Raw genomic sequence first — 23919 nt, 5'->3', positions numbered from 1 at the left:
TAGTAAATGGTAGAGGTGTAAATGGTTAACATGTATATTACTGTGCTGGAAGCCTGGTGAAAGGTTTCTTTTCTTGTGTGGAAAGATACTCATTTGCCTGGCTCTGATTTCCTTCATGGCCTCTGCTTTCTTCTACCTAGCCCCAGACCCGTACTGCCATAAATCGTCTTTAGCTGTAATAACCCCAATCCTCAGTCAGTTCTGGCTTAAGGATGCTGCAATCCATGTGAACATTTATTGGACAGAATCTGTAGTTTCACCCTCTTCAGATTTTGGGCAAGTAACTTGAAAAGACAGTACTTGGCTTTGAATCGGCCTTTAGCCATCAGTCTTGGTCACTTTTCATGAACCTTGAGTTTGTTCCCTCCATGGTAAACCAAGGTGATGCAGGTGTAGAAACCTTTGTTTTCTTTTGAACCCTTTTATCGGGTGTTTGGTTATATTTTCATATGCCATATTGTTATACATGTCCTGTTTTCCTTATTAAATTTCAAATACTTTTCACATTTTAGCCATTTTCTGCTGTTGGGTCATATCCATGTAATTAATTATGTGCTATTTGCTCAATGGAGTAGACAAATGTATATTTTGATTTTTGGCTCTTCGCTTGATAGACTTGGGTAACTCTTGGGCAGAGACTTAACTTTAAGCTCCTGGGCCCCAATGCAAAATCTATATACGCATCCCCACCTATCATATGCCTTTTATAATACTGGCATCTTCTCAAAAGGGCACTTTTCCTTCACCCCCCCCCCCCCCATCCCCCAAAGGCTTGAGGAACCAGCCCTGTTTTGTTAGTGGCGTGTGATAATAATTGATATTTTCAGGTCTTAGGCACAGGTCACTGCGTCTCTGAAGTCGGGTCTACACTTCCATGCTTCAGAGGCGCACTGCCCATGACCAGAAGTTCAGAAGATGGCTCACTGACATTACAGTATGTACACACAAAGGTGTCAAGTGGGTGGGGTCAGCTTTCTGAGCTCTGCTACATGCTAAATCTAAAAACACTGATCGTGTCACAACTACTACACCCACTAAACTAAGTGACACATTGTTGGAATTAGGGTCACAATTCCTACATTATACTTCTCTCAGATGAGGTAGCAAAAACCTGGTGACAGATTCCTTTTAAGCAATTGATTTCAAGGTATGTCAAATGAGGCAAAGCCCTAAGGTCTTGTTCACACACAGTTTTTCCCAACTGATGGCTGTCCATTGTTAAAATGGATGACACACTGATCAGAAAGGTTTAATGGAATTCTTGAAATATGTAATGTTTTCACGTATTGAGTAATTTGATGGGAAGATCATGATGTCTTCAAGCCCAGCATTTGGCTGAGCCATTGGAATAAAGGCATTGCCCAAGTTTTAAAACATATTGCCCAACTGCATAAACTGTTTTAAACTGATAAAGAAAACTATTACTTACCGGTCCTACACTCCTCGCTGCAGCGCCACCATTCTTAGTCGTTCTGCAGAGATGACCACTTCAGCCAATTGCTCCCCTTTAAAAAAAAAAACAACCACCATAAAGATTATCCTCATAGTTAGGCCCTGTTTTTCAGTCCATCATATATTATGCATACACATTACCTCCTTTTGAGAAGACTATCTTGAAGACCATGGTTTTGTTGTTTTTTTTAAACCACACTTTAGAGTCTCAGAATGGTTTTAGATTAGAGACGTGTCATCCATAGATGGCGACAAACATAAAATAGTGGGACACTATCTCTCTACAAGAGTCTGTCTTGGACATTTTATTTATTTTTTTTTTGTCCTTGTCTTTTGTCATTCAAGTTTCTCTATTCCTCTATGGTGCAGTGTTCTGAACTTTTTCACCTTGTGCACGTTCTATAATAAGTACAGTAAGTATTATGTGGGTCATAAATGATGAAGTTCGTTCCACTCATATATTTATTAATAGAAATCGTTACATATTTTGGATATAAAGAACATCTCATGATCCCTGGAGCCTTGTAAAATTATGTCCTACATGATGTTCCCCATGGTTTCATATTACGTACATCTAACAGAGAATGCACAGATCTGGAAATGACAATATACAAATGTTGACCTGTGATCTTAAATGTCTTGAGGAACCAAAAAAATCTAGTCTAATGCTAAAGGATTTTTCAACTAGTTGACCCAGAATTGGCAACTGATGTGGTGTACTGCCAGGTTGTAGGGGCAGAACATGACTCCGGAAGACAACACCAAGTGCTTGTGCCTTGCACTAGACCTAATCATCATCCTGGTCTTGAAATTTGCTTATCCCTTCCCTATGGGCACATCTATACTCTGTGTAGGGTTTATACATCAGCTGTAATATTGAAACCACTGACAGTTGAAGTGAATAACATTAATTGTCTTGTGATAATGGCTTCTGTCAGGGGTAGGATTGTAAGATTTATTAGGCAGCAAGGGAGCATTCAAGTGTTTGAATCTAATGTGATGGAATCTGGAAAAATGGGCAAGTGTAAGGAGGATGTGAGTGGAGCACCCCCCAAGGGCAGCGGGGTACTCAGTACCGGGTCCTTCGGTTCACTGGGGGATGTCACGGTGGCTGACCCGGTCCGTGGCCCTCGGTATGTCCGAGTTAAAGGGAAAGGTCTTTTAAAGGGGAAATGTTCTTGACACCACCTGTGGTATTCAGTCAGGGTGACCTACGCTACTTTAAGGGGTCCGCTGGGGTGATGTTATGGCAGCTAGATGGTATACCTTCCCACAGGTGAAGTATGTCCCCAGGGCTTCCCAGTGTGTAGATGGTGGATGGTGAGAGGCACAGTGAAGAGCGAGGACACAAGGTTGCAGTCTCTTTACGTTTACTGGAGGCTTCAGCATCCACAGTCCAGAGCACCAGATCACAGGGCAGACAGAGTCCGGCCGGTTTGAAGAGCGAGGACACAAGGTTGCAGTCTCTTTACGTTTACTGGAGGCTTCAGCATCCACAGTCCAGAGCACCAGATCACAGGGCAGACAGAGTCCGGCCGGTTTGGAGGCAAGTCCAGAGTCCCCTTATCCAGGTAGAAATCAGTAGCCTTCCTTTAGCGCCATTGTGTTGTAGTGCCTTACTGCTAAGCTTCTCATAAGGTCCTCACAACTGTTGAAGATGTTACAGATGTTATGTCTCTCTCTGTCTCCCAGATGGGTAGGACAAACCCATATGACCGGTGGCTTGAGGCGTTTTACAGGGACTCTATCATGCCCCAGCCTCTATTCGGTGCCACCTTGCCTCCTGGGTATAGGGCGGGCAGGTAACATGAAATTAGCTGTCCTGCCGGTCTCTGGAGCAAGGCATAAAGGACTGTTGCTCCCTCGGTGTTCTAGCTACCGGGATCCTGCGCCTCAGAAGGAGGCAGCTACTCCTTTGCTACGACTTCTTCACCCTCTCTACAATACAGTCCTACTTTAGTGTCTCTTCCTAGAAGCTGCCACACTCAGGGCAGGCACAGCTCTTTGTCCTTCTGTCTCGGCCTCTGACAGGATCCCACCCCTGTCAGGGACCAACTACCTGAGCTAAGCTCAGCCAGCAACTTACTAACTTCCTCCCCAGGCAACCAGTTTTACCTAAGTGTGAGGAGTGCCCTAATAAATAGGAGCATAGCTCTCCCTGGTGGCCTGGAGTGCGAAATGTGTTGTATGTTTGTGATACCTGGATTTAGTTGTCCTTCTTTGCCTCCAAATGTAACATCACTCCCCCTAGAGGAAAATGACATTACTGCAATGACCAGGACCCTGGGGCGCTGCGGACTGGGGAAAAGAAAACAAACAATACATTAGCAAAAGACATACACATTTTTGAAATGCTGGAAAACAAGTTAATATAAACTGTTGCTTCCCTTTATGGGAGGTGAGAACACTTGAACGTTGCATAACAAACATATGTACATTATGGGCCCATTTTACTAAAAGTCTAAAACAGTTACTAACTATGAAATACAATTACCCGTACAGGTATACTATCTATTAAGTGAAAATCAACATTTTATTACTGTTATTCTTCTTCAAGTGCAAAACAACCATTTTCTCTATTCAAGTTCAGGACAGTCTATCAACCCCACGGGCTCACTGCATTTTCCTTCAGGTTATTCAAAATTGCATCATTAAACATTTTCTATTATCTAACTCAATCTTAATTTTATTCAAAGTGCTCTATATTCTCAACTACATACTTTCAACTATGTAAACACAATTCTATCTGGATTAAAATTTTTAACCTTATCTGCTATATTAACCCTGTAATATATTAACCTTCTGGCAAAGTGCAACATTTAAACATTGAACCCTTTATGGGTTCAGATAACTCAATGAGGTAGTGCAATATCAATCACATCAAGATTCAAGTCAGTTTAGCAACATAAGTGACGTGATGCGAGGGACCCGTTACGAACCCTCAACGTTGGTCTTGGGTGGGCTACAAGACGTTTATCCTGACCCGGAATTCTGCCACACCAATGGGTTTTTCTTCAGGTCGCTGAAAAACAAAGCAATTCTCGCAACAAGATTAGCAACAGTCTCTGTTGAAGGCAGTCTCTGTAAAAGCCTCTGTTGTAAAACCAGTAGGAAGCATCTTTAAGAAGGTGCAAACTATTTACAAGTAAGTTCTGATCATGCACAGTCCATGATTCTGCAGTTCTTTAAGGCAACAGGCAACAAGTAACTTGTGCAAAACACAGGATCCCTTTAACATGTGACCCCTTTAAGAAATAACCCTGGAAGGGTTTAAAGCAGCAAAAGAGTTAAAGAACGATGTACAATCAGTGTTCCAGTTTGGTGGGTTTCTATTGCAGTTTTGGAGGTAGCACCAGTGGAGGTAGCCCTTTAGGGTACTGGCGGCTACCAGGTGCTACATATGGGGCTCCTTCGCTCCATATAGGGGTCTAAGTGCCCACTAAGTTCTGTTCTGGCATTTCCTTAGCACAGGTTACAGTTGGTTCTGCAGTTACCGCAGTCTCTGTGGTAGTAATGGTGCACACGGTGGTTTTTGTAAAGGTGCAGGTAGGGGTGATAGTAGTGTCAGCTACTTTAGCACTTATTGGCGCTGTTGCAACATGAAGAGGCATGGCTGGTGTTTTGGAGCTTGGGGTCATAGGGTCTTCACGTTTGTGCATGTTTAAAGCAAACCAGCCCTTTTCACCAAGGTTTAGGTGTAGGTGACACTATCTCCTGGATACAAGTCCCTGTCCGGGTGTCCTTCCCAGAGATGGGATTCCACGTCCCTCCGGTTGACGAATATTTCAGCGTACAACCCCTGCTCCTTTATGAAGCCCCAGCCGCCTTGCAGTTTGAAAGTGACCACTGTGCCCTGCTTACGCGGGGCCTGGTTAGCTGTGTGGTTCTTGCGGGCCTGGGCTTTGACCTGTAGATCTCGCTTGTCAAAGGCTCTGCGCTGGGCCTGGTGTCTCTCCTCCTTTTCCTCCCACTTGCAGGGGCGCTGGGACTGGTAGTCCTCCCAACTTAAGACCTCTACAGTCTCTCCTTTCCGCTCAGTGGTCCCGAGGAACCCCATGAGGTCAGGGCCTGGGTTGACCCATCAGTAAACAGTTCTCTCTGCATACAGCTTACCCGCAGGGTGGTGGGTGCAATTGGGGCCTTCATAAACCGCTCCATTCCCATGGCGTGGTCCCAAGGCTCAAGATGCTGGAGTCGGCTTGAACCGCTGGTAGGTGGCGCTGCCACGGGGCCTATCAACAGTCCCTCGGTCTCTGGGGCAGGGTCGGCGTCCTTACCTGCCGCATCGGTGTTTTCGGTGCCGGTCGGTTCCGTTGGTGGCGGCGTCTGCAGCGGTGCTGGCAGCGGGTCCGGAAGCAGTGCTGGAAGCGGTGCTGTAAGCTATGCTGGAAGCGGTGCTGGGAGCGGTGCTGATTGGTCTTCCGCCAGCACCGTCCAACACGTGGCCTTGGCGCCCAGCTGCATCTGCAGGAGCTGGTCTATTAACTCCTCCGCGCCGGTCTGTGGGAAGTCGGGGCCAATGCGTGATGCCTGGCTGCGGTGTCTATCCAGGTGGCTGGGGGAGTCCTCTGCTTCAACCCCACGGTCTGGTTCCGGGTGTCTGGCCATGGCGTCATCCTCGTGGCTGGCTCCTTCCTGGTCTTTTTCCCGCTCTCTCCTCCAGGGGCGGTTTCTCTTTCTTTGTCTCCGCTCTCCATTGAGGATCAGGAGGCGGTTCTTGGCTGCTGACAGACACGTCCTCAAGGTACATAAATATTTGGACTGGGCGGCCATTATCTTTTGCGCTTCTCAGGTCATTCACGCCCACGACGGCACGCCCTTCTTCTTCTCCTGCGCTCCTCATGGCGCTGTAATGTTGGAGGTTTTGGCGGGAATTTTGGCGGTCTTTTGCAATACACAGTCCTTTAGTAAATCACAGTTCAAGCACAATTCTGACACAGTCTCTAGGCGCACATGACCTGATTTTCAGGCTTAAGTATATCCTGTTCGTGACGCCAAAAATTTGGAGCACCCCCAAGGGCAGCGGGGTACTCAGTACCGGGTCCTTCAGTTCATTGGGGGATGTCACGAGGCTGACCCGGTCCGTGGCCCTCGGGTCCGAGTTAAAGGGAAAGGTCTTTAAAGGGGTATTCGGTCAGGGTGACTGATGCTACTTTAAGGGGTCCGCTGGGGTGATGTTATGGCAGCTAGATGGTATACCTTCCCACAGGTGAAGTATGTCCCCAGGGCTTCCCAGTGTGCAGATGGTGGAGGTGAGAGACGCAGTGAAGAACGAGGACACAAGGTTGCAGTCTCTTTACCTTTACTGAAGGCTTCAGCATCCACAGTCCAGAGCACCAGATCACAGGGCAGACAGAGTCTAGCCCAGAGTCCCCTTATCCAGGTAGAAATCAGTAGCCTTCCTCTAGCACCGTGGTGTTGTAGTGCCTTACTGCTAAGCGTCTCATAAGGTCCTCACAACTGTTGAAGATGTTATAGATGTTATGTCTCTCTCTGTCCCCGAGATGGATAGGACAAACCCATATGACCGGTGGCTTGAGGCATTTAACAGGGACTCTATCATGCCCCAGCCTCTATTCAGTGCCACCTTGCCTCCTGGGTATAGGGCGGGCAGGTAAAATGAAATTAGCTGTCCTGCCGGTCTCTGGAGCAAGGCATAAAGGACTGTTGCTCCCTCTGTGTTCCGGCTACCGGGATCCGGCACCTCAGAAGGAGGCAGCCTGTGTAGGGCAGAACTCTTCTGATATCCACTCCTTTGCTACGACTTATTCACCCTCTCTACAATACAGTCCTCCTTCAGTGTCTCTTTCTAGAAGCTGCCACACTCAGGGCAGGCACAGCTCCGTGTCCTTCTGTCTCGGCCTCTGACAGGATCCCACCCCTGTCAGGGACCAACTACCTGAGCGAAGCTCAGCCAGCAACTTACTAACTTCCTCCCCAGGCAACCAGTTTTACCTAAGTGTGAGGAGTGCCCTAATAAATAGGAGCATAGCTCCCCCTGGTGGCCTGGAGTGCAAAATGTGTTGTATGTTTGTGATATCTGGATTCACTTGTCATTCTTTGCCTCCAAACGTAAGATCACTCCCCCCTAGAGGAGAATGACATTACTGCAATGACCAGGATCCTGGGGCGCTGCATGAGCAACTTTATCAAGGGCAAAATTATGATGTCAAGAAAACAGGGTCATGGCATCTCCAAAATAGCAGGTCTTGTGGGGTGTTCCTGTCATGCAATTATTATTAGGTACCAAAATGGCTCAAAATAAAACAACTGGTGAACAGTTCATGGGTCCTAATGCTCATAGATACTCATGAGGAGTGAAGGGTAGTCCATCTGGTTCGATCTCACAGAAGACATACTGTAGAACAAATTGGTTAGAAAAATACGTTACTGCTGACTATAGAGGAATGGTCTCAGAAACACAGAGTGCATGGCAGCTTGCTGTGTGTGAGACTAGTCTGACTTCCCATGCTGAATCCTGTCAACTGTCGTAAGCACCTAAAGGATGCATCAGAACTGGATCATGGAGCAGTGGATGAAGGTGATCTGGTCTGATGATATATCATGTTTTCTTTTATATCATGTGGACGGCCAGGTGCATATGTGTCCCCTACCTAGGGAAGGTGCACTGCATTATGGGAAGAAGACAAGACAGTGGAAACAGTGTGACGCTCTGGTTGATGTTTTGTTTGCTGAGAAACCTCGGCCTCTGACACTTATGTGGATATGACACATACAGCCTGTCTAATCATTGCACAGACCAAGTACACCATTCATGGCAGGGCTATTCCCTAGTGGCAGCACCCTCTTTCACCAGGATAATGTCCTTGCCATGCTTCATAAACCGTTCAGGAATCGGCCAAGGAGTTCAAGGTGATGACTCCAGATTCCCCAGCTCTCAATCCGATGGAGCATGTGTGGAATGTGCTGGGAAAACAAGTCTGATCGATATGTGCCGCATCTCACATTTTACAGGTATAAAACGTTCTGATGCTAACAGCGTAGTGTCAGATTCACAGGACACCTTCAGAGCTCTTGTAGAGTCCATGCCTCAAGGGGTCAAGGCTGTTTTGGTGCCACAAAGGTCTCTTATTAGTAGGCAGGTGGGTTTAATATTTTGGCTGTTTGATTTATATTTCCTGGCGAACTGAGGAATGGATTTCATTAGAAGACCTATTTTTGTCAAATCATTTTCTGCTTTCCTCTGATTTCATCAAAGAGAGAAAGAAAATGTACACCTAAGGGCTCATGCACTACCTAGTTGGATCTGTCTATGAAATCGATTTAAACTATATGCCCATATTGTGCTCCCGATTTTCTGCATAAAATGTTCCATCACATGCTGTACTATTTGAATATGATCCCTCAAAAGTCAATGGTGTACATGGTCGAGAGAGGGGAGTGGACTTTTGTCTACCTGATCCATTTTCTTTCTACCAATGCTGATTGTAGTGGCAATTCTCTGAAACGTGAAATCCTGCATAGGTTCTCGCTACCCAACCATAGAGGGGATGAGGCTTAGAGGGCCTTTCTCTGTAAAGACCCTATTACTGTAAGGGTATGTGCACACGTTCAGGTTTTTTCGCGATAAAAACGCGATAAAACCGCATTAAAAACTGCAGACATATGCATCCTATCATTTAGAATGCATTCTGCAATTTTTGTGCACATGATGCGTTTTTTTCCCGCGAAAAAAACGCATTGTGGTAAAAAAAAGCAGCATGTTCATTAATTTTGCGTTTTTTTCGCATTTTTCCCGCTATTCTATGCATTTGGAAAAAACGCGCAAAAAAACACATCAAAAACGCAAAAAAACGCATGTGGATTTCTGGCAGAAATGTCAGGTTTTTGTCAGGAAAATTTCTGCCAGAAATCCTGACGTGTGCACATAGCCTAATGGTCTGCCTCTTTAGTATATTGGTCTGCCTCTTTAGTATGCGCACCCTTACTAGAATCATGACTTGTGCTGTTCTGCCCCACCATTTCACATTGTTTTCTGTTTTCCTCCAGGAGCTTTCGCAATTTAAGTCCTGGGGCCAAGTCTTCAAAGGCATCCAGTTATAATGTCAAGTATGGCATGGTGCCAGCCTTACTCAACAACTTTGGCCTCTACTGTTTCTTCTATTGCTCACTCTGGATTATTGCAATATCTATGAGAACTCAGCAGCAGGATAAGATTCTGGAATACGGCCAAAGCAAAACTGCAGAAGACGTCTGAGTAAAGTTTTCTGAAAGGGGTCATCTAATTTTGAAAAAAATTTTTATAAAAAATTCGAGTGCATGGTATCACCGTTCCCTGGTGCTTAGCCGCAATCAGTGCAGGAACCCAGAAGTAGGGAGTTCAATTCTCCTGCAGCACCACTTCTGGTGAAATAAAGCATTACATAATTCCAATAGAAGTCAATGGGCTGGCTACATCATACCTTGAAAATATTGAGTCCTACAGTCCTAATGGAGCCTAGTAATTTATGCATATGAGGGATCTTTTAAATCCTTGGCCTGAAAGCTTCATGGATAAAGAATAAGAATCAATTTTTATCTATTTTCTATGTATGTGTTTTTTGCTGTGTTTTTATTAGGCAGAATATAAATTTCTGCAGTCACTCCTATACTGTAGATTGATGAATCCTAATAGCGTGCAATTTGCAAAGAGAGGAGTCTGCATACTTTTCGATCAAGTGCCGACTAGAAACTTTCCCTGCTAGCACATAGGTTCACATTACGTTAATGGGTTAACGCTAGCGGACTCCATTACATGGCGAAATTGTCACAATTAACGCCATGCAACGGATCCGTTAGCACACCCATTGACGGCAATGTGCTAACAGATCTCTAGCGCATCGCTAGCGCATGCCATTTTCGGCACGCGCTAGCGATGTCCCGCTAGTCCGAGGTCCGTTCCTCGCTAGCGCAGATCGGGTATCTGCGCTAGCGGGATCGGCAAACGCGATCCCTTTTGGGACATTGCATTAGCGCAGTCCATAGCACTATGCGCTAAACGGACTGCCCTAATGCAATGTGAACCTAGCCTAGCTCATCTATAAACCTATACCAGACCGGTATGAGGTCTTGCCACCAGCTGAAGTCACATCCAAACACCACCGTTTCCTCCCACCAGCCCAGGAACAAGTTTGCATACGATGGGGCACAGGGACTCCCCATCGCAGTGCCCCTGAGCTGGTGGTAGTGTTTCCCGGTGGTGTTTGGATGTGACTCCAGCTGGTGGCAAGACCTCATACCGGTCTGGTATAGGTTTATAGATGATGTGTTTCTGATATGGACAGGGACGAGAGAAAGGTTTGGGGATTTCCTTAGGGAGCTAAACCATAATGAGGTCTTGGATTTACATCAGAGATTCAAAAGGAAGAGCTGGCATTCCTGGATGTGAAAATTAGAAAGGAGAAAAAAGGTAACATATCCACGAGCATCTATCGAAAGCCAACGAGTACGAACAGCCTCCTACATTGGCAAAGTCATCACCTGGCCCCCCTAAAAAGGCATCCAATTCCTGAGGTTGAAGAGGAACTGCTCTAGAAAAGATCTCTTTTATAGGCAAGCGAGCGATATGTATAAAAGATTTAGAGCAAAAGGATATCCAGAGCATGTTCTTGATACTGCATATGAGCATGCCACGAAAGCAGATAGACAACAACTCTTGCAAAAAGGTACTGATAAGGACTCTATGGAGACTACTAGGATTATTGAAACATTTGACGTTAGACATCAAGAAGTCAGAAAAGTCCTGCTAAAACATTAGGATATTATAAGACTAGACCCAGATCTGAGAGATGTGGTGGGGGAGTACCCCAGCATTACCTTCAGGAAAGGGAAGTCATTAAGGGACATGCTAGTGCATAGCCAATACAGGAGGCCGGAAATGAGTGGAACATGGCTGGATAGAAAGCCATGTGTTTTTTTCAAATGTGGGAACTGCAGTATGTGCAAATGGATGGAACCAGGGAAATCGTTTTGCAGCTCAGCTACGGTGAAGGTTTACTATCAATGCAGTTTCTCCAATTGCAAAACCACAGGAGTAGTGTATATGGCGAAATGCTCTTGCCCAAAAGACTACATAGGAAAAACCAAAAGAGAGTTCAGGAGGCGAGTGGGGGAGCATATGGGGAACATAAGAAACAACAGGGATACCCCAATGGCAAAACATATGCAGACTTACCATGGAGAAGATGTGGCTAGTGTTAAATTTATGATTATTGAGGTGGTCAACATCAACCCAAGAGGGGGAAACGTAGATAAGACCATTCTGAGGAGAGAATGTGAATGGATGTTTAGAGTGGATAGCCTTGAGCCAAAAGGGATTAATGAACAGTTGTCATTTGCCTGTTTTTTGTAGTTGGACCTAAGTCAGAAAAGAGTGAAATATTGAAGAGGACATTCTATGTATTTTGAGAAATGCCGGCTTCATTTTCAATTTTTGTTGAGTCTCCCTTAGTGAATGGGAGCTCTACAGATTACTGTATGAGATATATCATTTTATTGTCACTCCGTACTCCTACTAAAGTGACAAACCCCCAACCCCCCTCTCCCCCCTCCCTCTCTCTTTTTCTTTCTCACCCCCCCCTTCCCAGTCATCTACATTATGGAGGTATGTGGTGAATGGGATCAGATGGGTGTGACCATTTGGACACATCCACAAAGATACATGGGGGAATACCGGGGGCTATTAAAACTATCAAGGATATATATATATATCAGGAAAAAAAACCCGGAATTTGATAGGGAGAAAGTGTCTGGGTGTGAACTATAGCACCAATTATCAAGAGGAAATTGACCCTGTCTGTACCGGAACTGCATATAAGGGGGATTTATCCCTTTAATTACCGCATGGACTGGGCGAGGGATATGCGCTATGTGTGTATAGAGTATTGCGGCAACTTTGGCAGTGACAGGGATTGTGCTGTGGAGTGATGATAGTGGGATGCGAATGAGTTCCTACGTCACACAGTACAGGTCTGGAGGGGAAAAGAGTGCGCATGCGTGGATATACCGCTGTGCTACGCTCTGGCAGTGACTGGGACTGGGCGTGGGATATGCGCTATGTGTGCATAGAGTATTGTGGCAACTTTGGCAGTGACCGGGATTGTGCTGTGGAGTGATGATTGTGGGATGTGAATGAGCTCCTACGTCACACAGTACAGGTTTGGAGGGGGCATGCGTGGATATACCGCTGCGCCTCCCAGATCGAGCTGGAGGGCTTGAGCATGCGCTGTGGCTTGGCGCGAGGAGGCCCACTGCGACCCGGAAGTAGTTTGAGACGCGGGAGTCACACGTCAGAGAGGACATCGCCGCAGTAGCTATTATGCCACGGATGTGGCTGCTGAATGTATGCGGTCCAGCTGGAGCATGTGCCGTGAGATATAGGGGTGCATCAGCTTCCGGGATGAGCAGGTGAGGGTCGGACACGCCACCAAAGCACGGGCATGGCGGTAAGTTTAAAAAGGAGGATGTATCAGAATCATTTAGCTATTACACCGCATCAGGACACATGCTATCTGTGAATCGAGCCTCCTGAGGAGCCCAATGGGGCGAAACGCATTGAGGCACTGTGGATCTGTATGGCAAATGGGTGAAGGGAGATAAGTGTTTGGATCTTTGTTACTTACGATATATCTTGATGACCTTGTATCTGAGACTAATCTGTTGCATTGGAATACCGTAAGTTTATCCATAACAATTGTAATGGACCTGTAAATAATTATTCCTAGACTCCCTCACCAGTACGCCACTACTATGCCTTCTGTGTTCTATGGATACTATTGATTTTACGTGTGGGGACCTAGGGTTCCTTTAGTGCAGGAACATTTCTGTTTATCGACAGTGGTTTCCTTAGACTGTGAGCAGTGGGATTTCCCGAGTGGCTACAGGGTACAATAGGGCTCCCAGGGATAGCCATCGTGGAGCGGGGGCGCCACAACGCTCCCCCCCTAGGGTGCCAACCCCCCCAGACAGGCAGGTGTGAGTTCAGTACACACCAGGGACACCTAGCATACCCCATTTTTCAATTTTAGTGTTTATGTGCGAGCACAGTGTTTGTGTTTATTTTTGTCAATTTTGTGGTGTGAACCAATGTGTAGGTTCTGGTTATCAATAAAGATTTAGTTTTATAGGGATTGATTACGATAATATTTTGAGACCCTGGGTATAATTGATTTTCTTAAATAATACAAAGTATTCTTCCACAAAAAGCTCTCAAACTTTTCCAAACCAGAAAGAGTTACTAAGTAAGCTAATTGATATTGTGCGGCACTAGATACCTTGTTCTCTTCCACAGTGAAGAGTTTATTTGCATATTTTACATAGGACTGCACAACCTATCTAATTCCATTTAAAGTTCCTGTGGTTCATATGGGACCCTTTGAAGTATCTGACAAAATATGGCAGTAAATATGATCACAACTTACATAAGTGTTCTCCTCAGACATTGACTAGTGTCTGTTCTAGGAATGAACCCTGTGGAGAGACTGAACTTTCTTGAAGTCTTACACCACTTCAAAGCAATACTAAGTTATATTGGTGCTAGATACTGGAAGATAGTCGAATCCCAAGACCAGGGCGCCCATGCTGAGCCCTGAAAGGTGATACAAGGTGCACGTCCTGTGATGTTCTCCTGGCTACAAGAGAATGCAACCTCGGCACGCGATGGAAATGCTGCAATCCATTTTTGGGACACGAGCTTCATCTCTAGCTTAATATTCCGAATGCTTGCCAAGATGTCTCAGACTCGCCGAAACATGCTTGAGAGTTGGGTACCCAGGACATGTGCAGGCAAATTCACGGAATTTTGGGGTGATGATAACTCATCTCGTGGAAATGGCATGTGTTGTAGCTTGGTTCAGGGCATCTGTCTATTTAATACATATATGTCGTTGTGGTTAATTTGCTTACTGTATAAAAGATATGCGTATCTATTCTCACTTTAAGAATTACATTACTTATCTTGTATTGGACCATTATTCCTCCAGAGCTGAACTCACAATTCTGCTGTTTGCCTGGTAATATATTTATTGACATACACTGATCAGCTACGATCTTTTAATGCATGTGAATTGTTAGTCATTTTAATAAATTGATAGGTGCTGTCCCCCCGTTTCCCCCATATCTCTGTGTAAATCACATTGGCGCTGATGTTACTACATTACTGACTATCATTATATATGCTGTCGACACCTGTGTTACCATGTGAGAAGAAATTTGCAGGGTGGCAATATTTGGTGCCAATATCGCTCGTTATGTGGAAGTGAAGTATAAGGCCACATTCACACGTTGCGTCCTGTCCTGCGGGTTCTCCCACAGCGGATTTGATAAATCTGCAGGGCAAACCAGCTGCGGTTATCCCTGCAGATTTATCGCGGTTTGTCCTGCGGGTCCCGCTGCGGGATTTTACGCCTACTATTGATGCTGCATATGCAGCAATATGCAGCATGAATAGTAATGTTAAAAATAATAAAATAATTATATACTCACCCTCTGACGTCCCGATCTCCACGGCGCTGCAGGCGGCGGTCCGGTTCCAAAGATGCTGTGCGACCAGGACCTTCGTGACGTCACGGTCATGTGACCGCGACGTCACCGCAGGTCCTGGTCGCATAGCAAACCTGAGACCGGACGGCCGCGTGCAGCGCTGAGACTTCAGAGGTGAGTATAACATTATTTTTTTATTTTAATTCTTTTTTTTTTTTACTCAAATATGGTTCCCGGGGCCTGGAGGAGGGTCTCCTCTCCTCCACCCCGGGTATAACCCGCACATTATCCGCTTACTTCCCGCATGGTGGGTACAGCCCCATGCGGGAAGTAAGCGGATCAATGCATTTCTATGGGTGCAGAATCGCTGCGATTCTGCACAAAGAAGTGACATGGTCCTTCTTTTTTTCCGCAGCAATTCAGCGCAGTTTTTTTCCGGATTTTCCGCAATGTGGGCACAGCGGTTTTTGTTTTCCATAGGGTAACATTGTACTGTACCCTGCATGGAAAACAGCTGCGGACCCGCAGCGGCGGTTCCGCAGTAAAAACCGCATAGTGTGAACATACCCTAATAGTACTGCTTCCTTGACTCTCTCTTTGTTGGCACAGATAGCACTGCTTACCAGTAACTTCCTAAGGCTTGCTATGGCTTATTAAGTGGAGTGTAATGACACTGTTACTGTCTTCCTGACTTTCTTTGTAAATATTGTTGGCACAGATAGTACTGCCTATCTGTATCTTCTTGTAAATTATGTAAACTGAGATTTCACTAAGACTTGCTATGGGTCAGAATGTTAAGCGGAGTGTAATGACACTAGGACTGTTTTCATGACCCTTTTTACTCTATATAAGTAGATTGTACTGACTCCTTGTATCTCCCTGTGCTTCACGTAATTGCAGAGAGTACTGCTTCCCTGTCTCTCTTGTGATATATGGCTGCTCACAGATAGTATTGCTTTCCTGTCTCATTTGTCTTTATATCCTTAAATAACGCTGGAGCGACGCTGGAGCGTTCACCATTGGGGAAAGTGCTGTGTCCACTTTGACAGCTCATTTTATGCTCTGTCACCAAGACTGATTTTTATGTGATGATTGTGCAGCTGGGACAAACACTGATGGCGGACTTTGACATTTGCTGTGTGGTTATTATATGAGATAAATAGGGAATGTGATTTATACTGAACTCTGGTGCACTGGGCGCTTATTGTCATATTAAATGTCTTAAAGGGCAATTCCACCCAAAATGCATGAGATGAAGTTTCTCACCAGCATTGTGATCCAAGGACTACGTTTTCTCCTTATAGTGACATGCCAGGTCTGGCATGCCATTATGAGGAGATTTAAACACCTTGCATGCTCCTCTGTGAAATTAAATATGCAAATTGTCTCTTCAGAGAGGAAGAGGACTTGAAGTCTAGTGAGATCTATTGGAAGTAGCCATCCTACAAGTCAATATCGACCCTTAAACTAGCCAATCATCAGTATAAAGTAATGAGATCTGATTTGGCTGGGTATGAGGCTAAAACTGGAAGTTAAGGGGTAAGTTTTCTCCTTATGGAGAGTGACATGCCAGGTCTGATTCAAATCAGAATTTATACTTTGCATTGATGAGGGGCAGACAATACCCCGAAACACCGTGTCTGCAAACTGAGATTCTGACTTTTAACCGAAGTTATGAGGCAAGATGTGGCAATATTAAAGGTTCAACACTGACTTTTAGAATTGTTACTTCCTATAGGTGGCACTTGAATTCAAGTCCTCTTCCTCTCTGTACAGACAATTTGCATATCACCCCCATTGTGAAGTCCTGTCCATGAAATGCTTAGGAAGAGTCAAGGAACTCTTTTGGGCCCACCCAGAATGGGAGCTGTTTAAATTTTATTTTGGTGTATCCCATCTCTGATCACGGTCAGAACCCTACATAGCAATCCTTTCAAGAATCCCTCTTTACAGGACAGTCTATGCTTTGACCAATTTTACTTTACTTTTCCCCATTTGCTACATTTGAAATTCATCAATACTAATGCAATATTGGCTCCATGCAGATAGAATCAATTTTAGGTTGGTCTTGTACCTTTTTTTAAATAGATGCTAAAATATAACGTCCTTCTGTGTTGTTGTGTGGCAAACGGGAAAGATGAAAATATATTTATGTCAAGCAGCTCGTGAAAGGGCCCTCATTTTTATCTCTGCTGTGTAGGTATATTTGACCAATTTCTTGTCCGATTAACACTAAAATTGGTATTTATAAATTGCCATTTGATCTGGTTGAACGTTACCAGAAAGTTGATCTGACATGCTTACAAATCTGACTGCCAAACACAGTGATTGTTGCCCCAAACTAAACCTGCCATTAACGATATAAGAAGGTTTAATTAGAGGGCAATCGCAACAAATCAGGAAGACGAGAATAACTCTTGGTCTACATGGCTAAATCTCAACGTTTTCTTCATCTGCGACGCTTCCTACATACTGTACATTATACTAATGTCTGCTGAACCCACTGATATTGAGGGGATTGGCCAAAAAACCAATGCGTGTGAGAGCCAATACAATTCAGAGTTGCAGGGAATATTGACATGCCCAATTTTGGCCTACCAATCATATTGTCTCACAGAGAAACTGCAACAAGACATGTCTTTGTTGACAGCTCTCTCATCTTAAACACAGAAGATCTTGGCTGAACAAGTGCTCGTATGTGTGTGTGCAGCAACCAATATGGCTGCCAGCTGAATCATTTTTTTCTGACTGCCATCAAATGTGTATGTTGGACTTAAAGAGGAGCTGTAACTTGAGCAAAAACATTGAGTTAAATATCTTGTAAAAATCCCTTTGTTCTCCTGATTGTGCTGATCTTTTCTGTCTTGTCGTATGTCACTGCATTGCTGAGATATTCACATTTTGTTTCTTCTGGAGCGCAATATGTGAAATCTCTGCTTTGAAGACCAAGTGGACATTTCTTCAGACTTCTCTGGGGGCGTGTGCTTTTATTTCTACCTCCCAGATGCTGCCAATTGTAGCTTGGCAGCATCTGCGACTGCTAGATCATCTGTTAAGCTGTGATTTGGCAGCATCGGAGAGGGAGAGTTGAAAGTGCATGGCCCGAGAGAAGACTTAAAAATGCCCAGTTGGTCTGCAATCAGAGATTTCACATAGTGCCCTTCAAAAGAAACAAATATGAATATCCCTGCACAGAAAAAAATGCCAGAAGGTGAGGTCAGGGATTTTTACAAGGTATTTCACTGAGGGTGTGGGAGCCAAAAATGTCCTCCTTACAGTGATTGCACACAGTGTGGTAATGTCTCAAATTTGCATAGGTTGAAACAATTTTTATAGTGCATCTACTTTCCCACCCACAAAATAATTGTCCCCGATTGTCTCCATTATTAAGGTTGACTTTCTCAAGTGCATATATTTATTCTTCTCTTTATTTGCTATTTTTCTATTAACACTCAAATTTGCATAGGTTGAAACAATTTTTATAGTGCATCTACTTTCCCACCCACAAAATAATTGTCCCCGATTGTCTCCATTATTAAGGTTGACATTCTCAAGTGCATATACAGTATTTATTCTTCTCTTTATTTGCTATTTTTCTATTAACATTGGGCACTAGGTGGCAGTGCTTCACTGATTGCATTTGCATATGTAGTTTTACTGAACCAACATGGATATGAATCAATGTGTGTGAACATTTTGTGGATAAAATTACTGTAGATTAGTCAGTAATCACTCGGCAATCTTTTCATTGTTTCTTTCTATACGCTGCTGTATTATATAGCATGGAAGACAGGGGTCATTAGTAATGATATTCAGTAGTCATTAATACTCTGGAGAGTCTGTGGTTCTAATTACTGAGCTAAAAGAAGTACTGGAGAAAAAATAAAATTCCCTGTCTATATCGACTTTTGTCTGAAGACCTCAGATATAACATTAGTATTAATATGACAAACTGCAGACAACTTTTTGCAAACTTAAAAAACAAACAAAAAAACCCAACCTGCACCGCCTCTTCTCAGTGTTCTGTGTGTATGTATATCTCAGTGCCCTTGCCTCACCCATTCCTCCTACCATTTGTTGTGTCGATGCTACATTCAGGGTATGTGCACACGTCAGGATTTCTGGCAGAAATTTTCCTGACAAAAACCTGACATTTCTGCCAGAAATCCGCATGCGTTTTTTTGCGCTTTTTTTTTTCGCGGTTTTGATGCGTTTTTTGCACGTTTTTATGCGTTTTTGATGCTTTTTTTCTTGCGTTTTTTGCAAATGCATAGAATAGCGGGAAAAACACAGAAAATCCGCAAAATTAATGAACATGCTGCTTTTTTTTTTACTGCAATGCGTTTTTTTGCGGAAAAAAAACGCATCATGTGCACAAAAATTGCAGAATGCATTCTAGGATGCATATGTAGGCGTTTTCTAATGCATTATTATCGCGAAAAAAACGTGAAAGAACCTGAACGTGTGCACATACCCTCAGGCAATTTTCTTGAGGGACTTCATCCACAGGCTCAGGTATATAGGTCTCCTTTGCCTCCTCATTTAAGGGGATTATCTCTCCAGTTTGGCAAAAGGTTGACACTATTTTGTAAGCATTGTTTGTTCAATTTATATGCTGTAATAGCAGATTATGCCTTCTTAGATAGTGCACTATGTGGATTTTATGAGTATTAGGCTCAGGCTATTTTTTGAGCATTTACCTGTTTCTTTTGCCCACAGGGCAGTGCCTTGCATATATTCTTAGTTGCAACATATTGATAGGAGGATTGCACATAATTTTCATATACCTTGTGAGTGATTATTGGTATTGTGGAATTTGTTGACATAAAATCTGTTATATATTTGGGGCGTGGCAAGGGCATGACCCTATTGTGGGTCAATGTTTTATCTTTTTGCAGTGTTTGTATTTTCACTTAATAAAATTATATATATTTTTCTGCCTTGAAATGAGGTTTATTGTACTAACAGAAAATGTGCAATCTGCATTCAAACAAAATTTGACAGGTGCATAAGTATGGGCACCCTTATCATTTTCTTGTTTTAAATACTCCTACCTACTTTTTACTGACTTACTAAAGCACTTTTTTTTGTTTTCTAACCTCATTGAGCTTTGAACTTCATAGCCAGGTGTATGCAATCATGAGAAAAGCTACTTAAAGTGGCCACTTGCAAGTTGCTCTCCTGTTTGAATCTCCTCTGAAGAGTGGCATCATGGGCTCCTCAAAACAACTGTCTAATGATCTGAAAACAAAGATTATTCAACATAGTTGTTCAGGGGAAGGATACAAAAAGCTGTCTCAGAGATTTAACCTGTCAATTGCCACTGTGAGGAACATAGTAAGGAAATGGAAGAACACAGGTACAGTTCTTGTTAAGGCCAGAAGTGGCAGGCCAAGAAAAACATCAGAAATGCAGAGAAGAAGAATGGTGAGATCAGTCAAGGACAATCCTCAGACCACCTCCAGTGAGCTGCAGCATCAACTTGCTGCAGATGGTGTCACTGTGCATCAGTCAACTATACAACGCACTTTGCACAAGGAGAAGCTGTATGGGAGAGTGATGCGAAAGAAGCCGTTTCTGCAAGCACTCCACAAACAGAGTCGGCTGAGGTATGCTAAAGCCCATTTGGAGAAGCCAATTTATTTTTGGAAGAAGGTCCTGTGGACTGATGAAACCAAGATTGAATTGTTTGGTCATACAAAAAGGCGTTATGCATGGTGGCCAAAAAACACAGCATTCCAAGAAAAACACATGCTACCCACAGTAAAATTTGGTGGAGGTTCCATCATGCTTTGGGGCTGTGTGGCCAATACCGGCACCGGGAATCTTGTTAAAGTTGAGGGACGCATAGATTCCTCTCAGTATCAGCGGATTCTTGACAATAATGTTCATGAATCAGTGACAAAGTTGAAGTTACGCAGGGGATGGATCTTTCAGCAAGACAATGATCTAAAACACCGCTCCAAATCTACTCAGGCATTCATGCAGAGGAACAATTACACTGTTCTGGAATGGCCATCCCAGTCCCCAGACCTGAATATCATTGAACATCTGTGGGATCATTTGAAGAGGGCTGTCCATGCTCGGCGACCATCAAACTTAACTGAACTGGAATTGTTTTGTAAAGAGGAATGGTCAAAAATACCTTCATCCAGGATCCAGGAACCCATTAAAAGCTACAGGAAGCGACTAGAGGCTGTTATTTTTGCAAAAGGAGGATCTACTAAATATTAATGTCACTTTTCTGGTGGGGTGCCCATACTTATGCACCTGTCAAATTTTGTTTGAATGCAGATTGCACATTTTCTGTTAGTACAATAAACCTCATTTCAAGGCACAAACATTACTGTGTCCAACAGTTATTAGATATATGAAACTGAAATAGCTGTTGCAAAAAACAACAACAATTTTTATAAAACATTAAGCTTAAGATTAATAGGGGTGCTCAAACTTTTTCATATAACTGTATATATAATTGTCAGGTATACGAATATGTGTCAGGACTTTGCAAATCCTACAATTCCCTGATATCAGAGGCCGGGGAGATCTTGAGTACAACCCGCTGTGATCTTTGAAGCTAACAGCTCTCTGCTGCCCCCTATCGTCCGGACAATTACACGATTGGGTGATGATCAAGTTAGAAGGCCGCAGCCTGTTTGCACCACTAGGCCGGCTATCAGAAAATTAACAGTGAATTCATGGCATATACGGTAAACAAAGGAAGGCAGTGTTTATGAAAAATATACAAAAGATTTTACAAGGGGGACAAAGCAACACAGCATAAACATTTACTTAAAATTCAAGGAATTAGCAGGAGAACTTACTACACCAATTGCAGAGACAAATCAGTTGAGCCAAAGGAGAGCACTTCGATTTGGCCATCAATAACGGGGTCCCTACATACATGACATGTAGCTCTCTGTACGAACCCTGATGATAATTTGGATTGATCTTTTATCAGACCCTGAGTCCCACCCACACCCCCCCCTGTGATGACCTCACAATGTCCCGATTGTGGGCTGGACTCAGCCATTCATAATTTTAGGAAATCCCAATTTATGTAATAACTCCTCGTAGAGCGATCACAGAAGGTCAAGACTGATGTCATCCTTTGTATCAGGATTTTAGTTACGCTTAGAGACCAAAGACGACTTATCTACCAGTTATCCCAGTGCCAACAATGTACGTCTCATTAGTATGGGATGTATAGAAAATCCAATATTCCATATTTTCTCTCCAAAGCCATACTGTCTGCTCTCTCATTGTACTGTGACCATGGTTTTTTGTAAAGGGTGTCATATCTTCTTTGATCCACTTCAGACCCTAATAAGCCTTTTCCTGTCTCTCTGTGTGGGCAATAAACATCCTCCGCAGTCACCTGGACATAAAGAGAATCCTCGCATTTTAACTAATCTGCTTTACATATTTGTGTCACTACCATTTTAAATAAAGGCAGGTTTGATTGCTAGCTCCCAGCTCCACAGGACAAATGGTTGATGAAAGGAAAAAGAGAGGGGGGACATGAGGGACCTCAAGGATTTTTAATATTTTCTCTGACAATAATCAAGAATTAACAATGACATACAGTTAGTATAACATGGTGTAGAGTTTGGATAGCTATTTTGTCCCCCAGAATTTGCATTATTGGCATCTCCAGAGCAGTCAAATCTTAAAGCAATCTGTAGGCAGGTTTTGCGCTATAATCTAAAAGCAGCATGATGTAGGAGCTGACACCCTGATTCCAGCATTGTGTCACTTACTGTGCTGCTTGCTGTCATTTTGATAGAATCTGTTTTCTGCAGATCTAGCAGTTCTCAAAATGCTGAACTCTGTATAGCCCCCCCCCCCCACACACCACTGATTGGCAGCTTTCTGTTAATACACATTGGACACAGAAAGCTGCCAATCAGTGGTGTCTGTGGGGTAACACATTGCAGTTTAATAGAAGGCACAAGACATCTAGTCCTGTTGTGATAATCTTCTGCTGATAAAACACATTTTATTGAAACCTCAACATACAGCCTAATAAGTGACACATCCCTGGAATCAAAGTAGAGGACAATATCCTGTTGAATGGGCTATGCTGCGATAAGCGAGAAACCATTTGTGTTCCAAAATGATTCTTTATTCTCAACGCGATTCAGCACCGGACCAGCGCCTTTCTCGAGGTAAAAAACAATTTTGAATCACTGGAATCAGGCTCTCAACCCTTACATAATGATGCTCTCAGATTACATGGAAAAACCTGCTGACATATTCCCTCTTTACAGGTGCCATGAGATTAAATGGGGAATTCATGATGATTTGGGTGAAAAAATGTAGTATGTTCAACCCCTTGCAGATTTAGCAGGTTTAATAAGATGCAAATAAGTTATAGCCTTCAAACTTCAAACAAGAGCAGGATTTATTAACAGATGCATAAATCTTACAAACCAAAAAGTTTTGTTGCTCAGTTAAATTTTTATAAATTTTAAACATAAAAGTGTGGGTCAATTATTATTCAACCCCTAGGTTTAATATTTTGTGGAATAACCTTTGTTTGCAATTACAGCTACTAATGGTCTTTTATAAGACCTGATCAGGCCGGCACAGGTCTCTGGAGTTATCTTGGCCCACTCCTCCATGCAGATCTTCTCCAAGTTATCTAGGTTCTTTGGGTGTCTCATGTGGACTTTAATCTTGAGCTCCTTCCACAAGTTTTCAATTGGGTTAAGGTCAGGAGACTGACTAGGCCACTGCAACACCTTGATTTTTTGCCTCTTGAACCAGGCCTTGGTTTTCTTGGCTGTGTGCTTTGGGTCGTTGTCTTGTGGGAAGATGAAATGACGACCCATCTTAAGATCCTTGATGGAGGAGCGGAGGTTCTTGGCCAAAATCTCCAGGTAGGCCGTGCTATCCATCTTCCCATGGATGCGGACCAGATGGCCAGGCCCCTTGGCTGAGAAACAGCCCCACAGCATGATGCTGCCACCACCATGCTTGACTGTA

General features: G+C 43.7%; 1 protein-coding gene across 3 annotated transcripts in view; it reads left to right on the top strand.

Annotated features, from left to right (window-relative positions):
* The window catches only part of EDN3 (endothelin 3), a 126526-nt gene that overhangs the window by 8658 nt on the left and 93949 nt on the right, over window positions 1-23919 (top strand). The window contains exon 3 of one of the 3 annotated variants that reach the window (XM_069751221.1): window positions 9463-10581. The exons of the other annotated variants lie outside the window; for them this stretch is intronic. Within the exon in view, the coding sequence (XP_069607322.1) occupies window positions 9463-9670 (208 nt within the window). The 3' untranslated portion in view covers window positions 9671-10581. Of the gene's footprint in view, window positions 1-9462; window positions 10582-23919 lie in introns of those variants that run through there. 3 annotated transcript variants of the gene reach the window in all.

Source organism: Ranitomeya imitator, chromosome 2 (genome assembly GCF_032444005.1).
Source record: "Ranitomeya imitator isolate aRanImi1 chromosome 2, aRanImi1.pri, whole genome shotgun sequence".
NCBI classification, from domain to species: domain Eukaryota; kingdom Metazoa; phylum Chordata; class Amphibia; order Anura; family Dendrobatidae; genus Ranitomeya; species Ranitomeya imitator.
The sequence above is the reverse complement of the archived record's forward strand: the minus strand, read 5'-3'. Positions and strand labels throughout refer to the sequence as shown.